This window comes from Polypterus senegalus, chromosome 11, assembly GCF_016835505.1.
Source record: "Polypterus senegalus isolate Bchr_013 chromosome 11, ASM1683550v1, whole genome shotgun sequence".
Classification (NCBI taxonomy): Eukaryota; Metazoa; Chordata; class Cladistia; order Polypteriformes; family Polypteridae; genus Polypterus; species Polypterus senegalus.
Window position 1 is genome coordinate 148,992,437 of NC_053164.1, and position 13,059 is coordinate 149,005,495.

At 35.0% G+C, this 13,059-nt stretch overlaps 1 protein-coding gene across 1 annotated transcript; it reads left to right on the forward strand.

Moving 5' to 3' along the window:
• The first annotated feature begins 1,283 nt into the window (after window positions 1-1,283).
• Window positions 1,284-9,430, forward strand: yeats4 (YEATS domain containing 4). The gene is made up of 7 exons (XM_039769804.1): window positions 1,284-1,495; window positions 2,836-2,955; window positions 4,444-4,510; window positions 5,238-5,332; window positions 6,648-6,737; window positions 6,990-7,077; window positions 9,106-9,430. The coding sequence occupies exons 1-7, from the start codon at window positions 1,445-1,447 to the stop codon at window positions 9,273-9,275; spliced, it is 681 nt and encodes a 226-aa protein (XP_039625738.1). The 5' UTR covers window positions 1,284-1,444; the 3' UTR covers window positions 9,276-9,430.
• The last annotated feature ends 3,629 nt before the right edge of the window (window positions 9,431-13,059 follow it).

Sequence of the window (13,059 nt, forward strand, 5' to 3'; positions counted from 1 at the left end):
AGAGCAGGTTCACCCTGAGCACATGACAGAAGTGAGAGGGTCTGGAGAAGCCATGGAGAACATTATGCTGCCTGTAACATCATTCAGCATGAGCAGTTTGGTGGTGGGTTAATGATTGTCTGGGGAGGCATATCCATGGAGGGTCACACAAACCGCTACAGGCTTGACAAAGGCACCTTGGCTGCCATTAGGTATCAGGATGAAATCCTTGGACCCATTGTCAGACCCTATGCTGGTACAGTGGCTCCTGGTGCACGACAATTCCTGGCCTCATGTGGTGAGAGTATGCAGGCAGTTCCTGGAGGATGAAGGAATTGATATCATTGACTGGCCACCACACTTTCCTGACCTAAATCCAATAGAACACCTCTGGGACATTATGTTTTGGTCCATCCAATGCCACCAGGTTGCACCTCAGACTGTCCAGGAGCTCAGTGATGCCCTGGTCCAGATCTGGGAGGAGATCCCCCACAACACCATCTGTCATCTCATTAGAAGCATGCACCGATGTTGTCAGGCATGTATACAAGAACACAGGGGCCATACAAAGTGCTGCGTACAATTTTGAGTTGCTGCAATTAAATTTTGGCAAAATGGACTAGCCTGCCACATAATTTTTTCACTCTGATTTTTTGGGCGTCTTTGAATTCAGGGCTCTGTAGGTTGATCATTTTCATTTCCATCAAACGATGTGGCATCCTTTCGTTCCTAACACATTACCCAGTCTATATCAGTATAGATATCCAGGAGGATTTCTTTTTCCCATTGAGATCTGATGTGTTTTCAAAGTGTTCCTTTAATTTTTTTGAGCAGTTTATATATGTATATGGTATATATGGTGGTGGTTTAAATAGATAACTACAGGCACCAATTTAAAAATACATGTATTTTAATTTTCCTCAGAGAAACGTTAAAAGCAATAAATATAGGCCAAATTCCTATTGATTTTCTGGCACCCCTCACCTATAACGCGACATTATCGAATTATGAATTCGAGATCTTAAATACTTCTCTGCTCCCAGTCCAGTATCCAGATCTTAATGTGCTGGTCTGGCAGTGATCATTCCTTTCAAAGCAAAGGGGTGGCGAGGCGTCATTTACAACTTCGCGTAGGGCAGCAAAAATCCAAGGACCGGCTCTGGTGTGTAATGACATACGTACCTGCCCCCTACAATATTATTCGATGAAAGACGTTTGGCGTCAAATGAAAAGAAAAGAAAAGAAAAAAAATGCTCAAAACACGGAACTCAAAACGCAAAGCGTAAGGGAATGATGGTAGCGACTGTATTAGGTGTTGCACACCGGAAGAAGCGCACGGAGTGTAGTGTAGAGAGAGCGGTCTTTGTAACAATTGCTTATTTTCATTGCAATGGAGAGGGTTGTGGGTTAAACAACTGGTGCGGCAGCTCTGGAGCAATTTTAGCTACAGAACTGCCGCTTGATTATGAAAAAGAAGATGGCTGAATTTGGACCAGATTCTGGGGGCCGAGTTAAGGTGCGTGTTTGTCTTGCAGCTAAGTCAGATGTTTTGTTGTTATCCATGTTAATAAGGCAAAAGCTGGCGACTCCAGCAGTGACATCCATGTAAAAAGTTTCTGACGAATGTGCAGTTTGACTGCACCGGATTAGCTTGTGGATAGAATGTGTATAGAAAGTTGCAAATGATCAAAACTGGAAACATTAATAGTATAGTCTACAACCTAGTGCTGCTTTACAAACACAAATAATTTACGTTCAGATATAGGCACGCATGAACTTGCACATCGACAACTTTCAGGTACAAAATTACAAAAAGAAATTTATATACGGTAGGAAATCCTTAGAACATTTGCTTTCGGCTCTAATTCAATTAATGTATGGACCTGCAAAGTCTTTTCAGTGGAAAGCGCTGTCAACGGTGAACTTTAGAAAACTATTTTCTAAGGTTTTATTTGTTAAGACTATCGTGTGTAGGCAGATATGCAAAATATGTGAGTGCTGTTCCATATTTCACAACTTTTAAAATGGAATTCTAGTGTTATTTAATATTAGTTGGAAAACTGAATAATAAAATATTTATTTCTGAATATTTATGATCATTTACTATGTGCGGTTCTGTAACTACCATTGGGAAGGCTTTGTTATTTTAGTTATATTGCATTTTAGTTATTTACTTTGTTCTATATTAGCGTTACTTTAATTGAAAATGCTAATTGGAAGGACTAAAAAAATATGAAAAGGGGTTAAACAATCCTATTTTATTACGATTTTTTGTGTCAATGATAATTTTATCGTGTTTGTTTTAATGTTTCCAGTATTACATATTGTTATTTGAAACCCTAAAATATTGAAGGTTATTCTGATTGTGATTTTTTTTTTTTTTTTACTTCACCAAGTTACATTTCAAATCATCAGCTTACAAGTGAAAATGTTACACCCAATTGTAAAAACGTTTGGGAACAACCATCGTACTTTTTTAAAATTTTGAATTTGAATGCTAAATACGGTGCCTCAGCAGCCTGGGGAAGCTCATTTATGGTACATCTGAATGCTGCTTTTGAGGTGTGCTTTCTTTGTTGCCCTGTAAACCTGTAACTCAAACTTGAATACGTTACGTTTAAAACGCGTACGCCAGCATATTTTTTTAACCTTACAGTTTTCACAAGAGGATAAATTGTCATATATAAAAGTAATATGTTTAACACTGTTCTGTTGTCAAATACTGATAACAGTTGCTTGGTACTTACTGGTAATTTGAAGTTAAGGTCCTAGGACTGATTTATTCGTCATAGAGATGAACTTTTACTGGTAAACATTCTAAGGACAGAAACATTTGTAATTTGTTTTTACTTTAAGGGTGTTACAATTGTGAAGCCAATCGTTTATGGAAATGTTGCACGATATTTTGGAAAAAAGAGAGAAGAAGATGGACACACTCATCAGTGGACTGTATATGTGAAGCCGTACAGGAATGAAGTATGTGAGAATAAGTGGCTTTCGCTGGTAACAATTACCCAGCCTCTAGAATAGTGGCTGCCAATCCTACTCCTGTTTGTGCAGGGATACTCTGTTCAAGTTTTTTTTTTTTTTTTTTTTCCCAGGGCCAATCACCAATGTCATGTTTTTTTTTTTATTTTATTTATAACCAGATGTGGAAATGCCTTGTGTTCTATATTAAAGTGTTTACTTTGGTATTTTTTTAATTAAGCTAAAAAAACACAGGTGTTAACTGTTCATTTTTTGTTATAGAAATGAAATTCTATAGGCTTATTGTTCAGTCACCATGAAAATACTAAAATAAAATTGACTTAAAATACATACTCTATAAACTAAAAACAAGCATTGTCATTCTTCTATATATTCTTGATAATTCTTGACTCACGAACAATTTAATAGATTTGTGGCCTTTTAAAAGGTTTGTACTATGTTTATTATTGTGTTTACAAGTAAAATAGGTAAACTGTGCTGTTAAGCTAGCAAGCCTATTGTTTACTTAGTTGCAATTATATCTCATATATCTCTGTTTTTTACAATTAAAAATGGAAGTTGCAGTACTTAGTACAAGCTCACTTGCCACCCAAACTCAGACAAGCAGGGTCTGTTTTAATTAAAAGACAAAATAAAAAGCTTTTTTTGATGTTTTATGTAATTGCGCAGGATGACTCCTCCAGTTCCTTTTTCTCAGTTTATTACTCCCATTTTCTTTAATGTTCTGGTCTACTCTCTTTGTCTCTGGTAAAATCTACCTTACTACTGTTTGTTTACAGGAATGTCAAAGCAAACAGACGTGCACTCGTCCGACTACAATAGTACCTTTCATAAAGGAGAACTACAACCAATTTATTGTAAGCTTAGGAAAACACTGACTGAATTTTTTTTTTGATCAGCTAATTTATTGATCTTTGATTAAGTCTTTTGTAATAAAAATTGTCTGTCATAGATTGGTGTCCAGTCAGTGGGAACATCACTATGGTTTACATTAATAAGTATTAAGTATTTAACTTTCTTTGTCGTTTTTCTGATTTTTCAAGGTTTTCACATAGTTTGTTTCCTTAACTGTATCCCAGTAATAACAAATAACAGGGAGTTGTGTGGCAGATAAAGTCATTATGTAGTGTTTCATAGATCCTTAAGCACAGGGCTGTGATACATTTATTTACATATTTTCTGAACTCCAAGCAGACAAGGTGAGTGATGTGTTCATATTAACATAGCAAGCTAAAGGCAAGGATTGTAGCAGCACCTTTTTGGTTTAAAAATCCCAAACCATGTCATATTTAATCAGGTGTGGGCACAATAAACAAAAGAAAAAAATACCACACAAAACAATTTTCCATCAATTTTTGTAAATTAAAAAAAATTTGGATGTAGTGCACTTATTTAGTAAATGATTTAAGTATTTTTTAATGCAAACTAGATTATTGCTTGAGTAAAGTATGTTTTTTTTTTTAAATTTATTTGCAGGATATGTCTGCATATGTAAAAAAAATTCAATTCAAACTACATGAAAGTTATGGAAATCCACTAAGAGGTAAGATGTATATTTTGTGTGCGTATATATGTATATAGATAGTGATATAGATATATATATGATAGATTGAGATATAGACATATAGAGAGAGATATCTATAGCTCTCAAATAAACACTAGTAATGATTTTAATTTAGTTATGTGTAAAATAGTACAGGTATGGACAATTCGTCTACCTGTCAAAAAGTGAATATTGAAAGGTACAAACAATGTGACATTTCCACATGGTGATGGGCACTGTTACCATTTCTTGGCTCTCCAGTTTTCAATGTTAATACCGAAGACTTTTTATAATTAAAGACTGTAAATGTTAAAAATTGTATTAGTAATTAACAAAGAAATAAGGTTGAATAGTTTGGATTTATAAGTATAATGTGAAATGGAAATGCATGTATGAGTCAAAGAAGAAGAAAGTAATGTCATCTTAAAAACAGGTTACTCTTCGTAATTTTTCAGTGTTCAGGTTGTGGACAGTTGTTTAATTTTTCTCCACATTCCACTTTAAAACAGTACCAAAAAGTATTGCATAATATTAACACTACAAGTGTAGTCCTTGGACATACACCAGACCAAATTAGAGTTTGCCACTCAATGTAACCTACAAAAGGAATTGGGAGTCCCATAACTTTTTTTTACTCATGGAAAATGAATGTGCTTGATGATTCATTAGATTATTACAGGACTAATCTATTTGTTATTTTAATAACTTTTAAAAATTTTGTTTCTAGTTGTCACAAAACCACCATATGAGATAACAGAAACGGGCTGGGGTGAATTTGAAATTATCATTAAAATCTTTTTCATTGATCCAAATGAAAGGCCTGTAAGTATATTTCTTCAAAATACTGCTAAAACCTGAGTTATCCATTAGAAAGATTTTCGGTTTCACAATAGAATTTATAGAAAAAATGGTTGACTGTTACTGAAGCCATAATAGCCACATGTACAGTTTCCTAAAAGACCTCCCTCAGTAAAACACATGCAGCATATGTTTCACTAATGAACCACCAGCAGCTGGTAGTTTAGTAAATAGAGAAATAAACTGAAACTTTAAATCAGTCTAGTGGTTTATAATTGCTGGGTGTTCTTCTAGCAGATTCAGTTGTAGTCTGCAAGTGTAGTCCCTGTAGAAAATGAGACAAATTGTGAATAATTTTTGTAGTGAAATATTTTGTGATAATGCTAGGGATTGTTGTGGAATTCTTTACTAGTTAAAAAATAAATCCGTTCTCCTGTAATATTAAGGGTTTGTAGCTAGATGGGGTGGTCAACTTGACCCCCATGGTTATACAGATGTACCGTCACTAGCAAACAAAGTATTGCTACATTTTCCTTCATTCTATTAACCATATTTTACTTTTTTTGGTTCTGGTCTAATGTAGTCTTTGTGTATTTGATTTTCTTTAACTATTTAAATTGTATTTTAACTTGCCCTGGTCTAGAAATATGCTTTTTCACCTCAGTAGACACCAGCTGCCTTCTTAAGTTTTTTTTTTTTTTGCCCCAAGGCATGTTTGTCATGATTATATTAATACAGGTCTAAGCTTACAGTACTTAATTTCTTTGTGCACTTCCACTTTAGCTACTTTTTTGTAGTTAGCATTATGTTTTAAGAATATCCTGGTTTGTTCTTTTTATTTTTTTATAATTATTCATATTCTCCTGCTTTGGAATCATTTTGTATCATTTCCTCTTATGGGAGCTGCATGGAGATCTGACCATGCGTTCACCCACAACAATGTTGCGCCCAGTTGTTATGCACGCAAGGGAATAACTTGGTGTCATTTTGAGGACCAGAGCATTTGCGAGAACTCTATTGACAATTAGGTTAAGACTTGGCAAATGTTTGTGACTTTAATTATTGGTTACTGTCTTGGTCTGACTTAAACTGTTGAGCATTCAGGTGTGCCAACACTTTCTCAATGTTAAAAGTTCTCTCTTGATCTATCCTTAAAAGCACAACAGCTTGATATACTCCTCCAGTGCAACAACTCTTATTTTGCTCATTTCAAACTACTTCACTGTGACTTTGGTTGAAGATGCTTTTTGTTCTCTGAATTTGCATGTTGTAAATCACACATTTTGATTGTATGATTTGTTTAAAGGCAGTACACTACAATGTTTTCCATCCTTCACAGGTCACCCTTTACCATCTACTGAAACTTTTCCAGTCTGATTCTAGTGCCATGCCAAAGAAAATAGTGGTTTCTGAATTTTATGATGAAATGGTAAGAGTTTGAGATGGCTACATGATAATTGATTGTTTTTCGTTTATTTTCCTGGTTTATTTTTAAAGCTGTTTCATTTATTATTTATAAGGTCACGTTCTGAATTAGTTTCCATGCTCTTGAATAACTTTAGAGTATTCTTTTTGTTGCAAAGCCTTAATTAAAATAAAGACTTTTCGCGGAAATTAAGATATGACTTCTTGTGTACAATGAATTATTACACAAAGGTTTACTACTTTGCTTTGCTCATAGATATTTCAAGACCCCACAGCAATGATGCAGCAGCTGTTAACAACTTCACGTCAGTTAACACTGGGAGCCTATAAACATGAAACGGAATGTAAGTTATGTTTGTTTATATCGTTTGCTGTTTGTAGTATAATACAGTACAGATGGCATGCTTCAATATGGTTGTATAAGACCTGCCAAACTAATTTACCTGATCAGTAAATTTGAAAATATTCTTTTATTTGTGGGTAGGAGTTAATTATGTAACTTTCTCACTCAGAAGTCACTCAGAATCATTCCATATCCAATAGACCAGGGGTTTTCAGCCCTTTTTCTTGGAATACCACCTCAAGAATTTAAATGTTGCTTGTACCATCATTTTCAGTCTTAAATTAAAAACGGAGTTCTTATTAGGTAAAACTAAAGGTGATATTTCTTTACACGCCCCACACCTACTAAGCACTTCTGACAGGTGCTTAAGAATAAATACTGCTTTAAACCATGACTAAAAAATTTCAAACCTTATGTCATCATTGTGTGAATACTGAAAATTCAAGATATTTTCATTCACATAATCTCTTAAACTCTTTTTATGACAGCACACTTTTCAAATCAAATTTGTCAGAAAACCGCTTTGTCAGGTTTGTGATATCTGCTGTTATGATACTGTATCAGTGTATGGTGGAAACATTAGCTGCTTAGTAACACTTCTAAAACAGCAATATTTAATAGATAACTTAGATTTCAAATGTCGCCAACTCCTGATGCTTTCATTTTCTAATTTCTCCCCTTTTTTTTTAAATTTGTCACAATTTTAAGGCAGCCTTTCTGAATAAAATGTATTGTTTGTATTATTAATTCATAATTATCAATTTTAAATTATTTCATAATTCCTGTAAAGCAGTCTTTGTTGTTTTCAAGGTGCCCAACCTAACTGATCAGACTTTGCTGTTACTCATTCATTTGTACTAATCCAGACTTTGCCTCTGAATTGGGCAGCAATCATTTTTCATTGGTTGCTGCAGGTATTCACTCCCATATCCTATAATATGCATCTTTCATGCTTTCACCCCATTTAGCACATTTTACTTGTTACAGTAATTAACATTAATATTAAAAATGCAACTAATTACATTAATGTTTTATTTGCTGATTTGATTTCTGTATTTTATTTTAGCAGGTCCACTTACTGCACATTTCCATGATTATGCACTTCCATTAACACATTGTTGATTTGAACCTCAACTGTAGCATTGTTCATTACGATCAGAGAATGATTGTTTAAAGCTGTTCATTTAGCAGACCTATGTATGGTTTTGTATTAACAGATGATTAATCTGGCCATTATTTTAAGTCTCTTAGTCAAGTTTGTGACTGTACAAGAGTTTTTTCCAGTTGCGTTTGGATTGTGTAGGACACCATACTATACTCACTGACAATTTTTAATTTTTAAAATTTGTTTTTTTTTTTGCAATTTCTCTAAATGAAAGGTCAACACTTCTAAGGGTAATAATGCTTTCTCTCATTTCATTTCTTACTTGCCATTTTCACTGGAATATCGTCCAGGTAGTACTTCAGTACTAACACAGTCGGTTCCAACTCTGCTTTAAGAACAGACACAGGGTTTTAAGTAATCAACAGAAGTTTAGGCAACTGTGCAAATTGTTTGCTTCAACTTGCAAGGCTTAATTAACTCTAATTGCAGCAGAAGCCTACTAGATATTCCTTGAAGAAGGCCCACTTGCATACAACTGCCAAGCTTGTCACACTTTCTGGCACAATTCTACTGTATGTCTCTCCGCCTTCCCTCACACTTGCTGATCCCAACATTTTCTTTGTTGTATTTCCACACGTACCACCCGATAATTTCTTGCAAATCTCAAGTTGAGACGATACTAGGCAATGCCATCTACTTCTGACTTAATTGTAATGAGTGGGGAGATAGTAACTGTACTTAACTGATAAATATGACTTAGTAGTAAAAGTGACAAGCCATTAATTAGTTTTTTTTCTACTACTCAGTGTCATGCAACAAAAACAGGAACTCTGGTGTGTACTGTGGGGAAGTATGTAAACTATGAGACATAAGAATTTAATTTCTTTTCATCTTTAGTATGTTTTTTTATTGTACTTATTGCAGTTGCTGAACTAGAAATGAGAACAAGGGAGAAGTTGGAAGCTGCCAAGAAGAAGACCAGCTTTGAAATAACAGAGTTAAAAGAGAGACTAAAAGCAAGCCGAGAAACAATTAATTTTTTAAAAAGTGAAATCCGCAAATTAGAGGATGATGACCAAAACAAAGAGACCTGAGTGTAACAAACTTTTGAAAAACAATTTCTAAACTTCAGATATATTTATAATTTTTCTTAGTGGTTTTTATTTTGATCTGTTAACATATTTGCGTTAAGCTTGTTGATTGACATGTAGTTATAATTTTAGTAGCTAGTAAATGTTATTTTTCAGTATATGCTTGTTTCTCTTTCTTAAATTGTATGTGTATACAATCTTCTAAGATGAATCTGGCATCTTAATTTTTTTTCTATAAGTGCCAAATGCTTTTGATTGTTATTTTAGGGTGACTAACTTGAAAGGTTAGATATTGAACACTTTTTGCTTTTTTTTACCCCTACACTTCTCTGTGCTTGTTGAATAGGTAAATGGTGTTTTTAATGGAAAGCACTTTATTCAACACTCCAAAGAACCTCTTCAGTAATTTAAAGATTCTGAAATATTGTCCTTAGTGGTTGCAGTTAACTACTTTAGTCCTTTTCCCCATTGTTGTCCACTATGCAGTGAATCTGAGACTGTCAATTTGGTAATTACATTACTGATAATGAAAGAGGGTTTTACTGTGGATACTTCAAAAAGGAAGCCATTTGCACTTATTGCCCACTAACAAATTAGAAAAAACTAAATTAAACAAAAACTAAACTAAGTCTACAGAAAACATTGATCTGATATTCACAATATAGAAACAGCATCATCCTGTTCTATAAGCAATATTAAGATGTGTTCTGATGAAGAAAATTCTATAGTACATTTCTACAGTAGATTTAATCATAGCCTTTGACACCTTGGATTATATTCTACTGTTACACTTTGTAATACAAGAGCCATAAATTTGTGATAAAGAATTTGTACAGCAGCAGATAAACCTATTTATTTCCCTGTGTTTTGGGCTAAGTGAGGTCAATCAAAAGGATGGTTAGCATTCATTGGCTGCAAGACCTGCCGCCTTCTGCCATTTGACTATGAATTTTTCAACTACCTGTCCCTTTCTGGATTAATAGCTTGAACAATGGAAGGGTTTGAGTAAGGGTGGTTCTTCTGGCTCTTTGTATTCGTGACCAAAAAGACACTCTATACCTGCACTTTGGGCTACAAGTTCATATTATTTTGCACATTCAGGCATTCTTTGCTTTCTTTAGTTCATACTTAACATGGTACTTTAAAAAAAAAAAATGTGAAGATAGTACTCCCATTATTTCTGAAGGCAGTTAATTGTGTCCCTCATGGCTTAGTTTCCTTACTGTTTTCACTCCACTTGCTACTGCTTGGAAAAGTAGTTCGAAAATACAATTAACCTTCAAATAAAGCAAAAATATTTATTTGGTGCAATGATATATACCACAGCAAGCTACCGTTGCATGTTGACTTTTTGGGGGGGGGTTGGGGGCTAAATGTTAGTTTTACTGAATTGGCACATAATTAAAATATATCTTTAATATCAGTCCATGTCTTACCACACCTTACAAAACCTGTTTTTCCAGCTAAAGATACAGGAAAAATTATGATGTTGCAGATTACATAAATGGTAAAAAAAAAATGGCATTTTTCTTTCTTATAGAAATGATTATCATAGCATTTCCTTGACGGGCTATTCAAGTTCTACTTGTAGCTTTCAGTTAATTCAAAATGCTGCAAGAATCATCACTGAAATGGATACATATGTCTGCATAAATTTTTAGTCCTTAACCTTGCTGCTCTCTCTCTTGTAATGTCATAAATGGTTTAGTCCTATCTTGCTTCACAGATATTATTGCCATCTATACACTAGGATGTACATTGCAATCAGGCCCATAAGTGGAAAGTTAAGTGCAGTTAATAAGAAATAATGTAATTGGATTAAGTTTCAAAGTCACTTTTAACGTATACATTTTTAAGTGGCTTTGGTCCTAATTAACAGAAATTTGCAGTACATACATAGTGAAATACTGTATATGTTACAATCTCAGGCTGTTGGTCAAAACTGTGAGAATTATGTGTTGCTTGTGTTTGAGATGCCCAGTTAGCCTCAATGTTCACAGACTGAACTCTCACAACTTTTATTGTACCCAGTTTAGAGCTCCTGAATAGACTGTTCCTGCTCCATCTTTGTTAGTCATTTGCTTGAAAACAAAAATCTTGGTAATCAAAACTGTTACTGACACCCTATTCCGTCTCTCTTCATCGTAGCCTTGCTATGGTACTCTCCATCTTGCCCATGGAATGCAACCCCAGATACTTTGGGAGCTTTTAGTTCAAAGATTAAAGAATAAACTGCACTATCCAGCACATACTAATATTATACAATGCCCAGTAGAATGAGGGTGGCCAGTTGACTGAGTTCATCAATACTGTAACTTTGCTTGTTACGTGACCATGGACCCCTTGGAATTTATTTCCTCCAGGAGCAAGACCCCAATTTGAAACCCTGACCCTGGGTTAACCGCCTACTCATTATCTCCAGGGATCAAGCCAGTCTTTTCCTTGAAGAAGGCCTGGATATGGTAGTTCTCAGCCCAATTACACAACACTTCACAGTAAACCATTTCAGTGAACGCAGGAGATAAGTCTGATGATAACAAAAGGACAACATTATCTGCATACACAAATGTGAAATTTAGTCATGGCATGGCCTCTTTATGGATGGAATAGCAGAGAGAGACAACTTTTCTGTTAACCCTGAATTTAAGCCAGGCTTGTGGTCCTTAAAACACCTCTAGCACCAGTGGGGGGGTGAAGGGTAAGGTGACTGTGCTCTGTGTTCAAGACTCATGCCCTTGGAGCAGTACACTCCTGTTCATTCATGACTCAGCTTTTCACTTTAGCTAGGGGCTAGATCAGATTTTTCAGTTTGCCTTGCATTTCATCTTCCATCTGCATCCAGAACTCAAGTTATCCATTTGATCTAGTTAGTCCTAAATATGTCCAGAGCAAAAACTTGTTTAACTAGCTTCCATAGTGTCAGGTTATTGGTGTCCTTCCAGTGCGCTGTGCCAAACAACAATAACCTTCTTGCTATATCCATCTCCACTACTGGATTCTTGAACACAGTCTAGTCAGACTCTTATCTCTGACCTCTCATGAGACTGGTGAGAGTTGTGCTCATCCAATACAGGCATCCACTAGCTATCAGTCTCTAGCTTTTCTTTTGGGTCTTCCAGCAGATGCACCCTACATACATCAAGTGAAAACTCCACATCCCTAATCACCTCAGATCAAATGACACACATGTAAAATTGATCATTGACGTCTGATGTATCCTAGTGTTTGAATATGATGTTCAGTCTGGACAATCCATGAGTAGTACAAAAATGCACTTATTGCATTGTTGCTGCCTTTATCCAATGTGACGTACAACATCTGAGAGATGGTATGTGTTATATTTATTTTGGTTTTCCAACTGGAACATAGGCAACTGAAGTGACTTGCTCATGGCTACACTATATTAGTAGCAGGATTTGAACCCACAACCTCAGTGTTTGAAGTCCAAAGCCTTAACCAAACAAAATCAAATTTTATTAGACACATACAAATTATACACACAGTACAATATGCAGTGAAATGCTTAGTTGTTAAACTCCTATGACTGTGCCTTGAATATGTAACTTTGAAAATCCAAAAATCACTAATAGAATTAAAACATGTAAAAATAGTAATAGATGACTTAAATAAGAATGTGAGACAGTTAACAATAGGACATCATACATTTCTGGACACCTTTCTTACTTATCATGTAGATGGACTGTGGGAAAAAGTTCCTCCTGAATCTCTCTGAACTGGACTTTAGGTGGTGGTAGTGTTTACCTGATTGCTTCATTAGTTGTCAGTT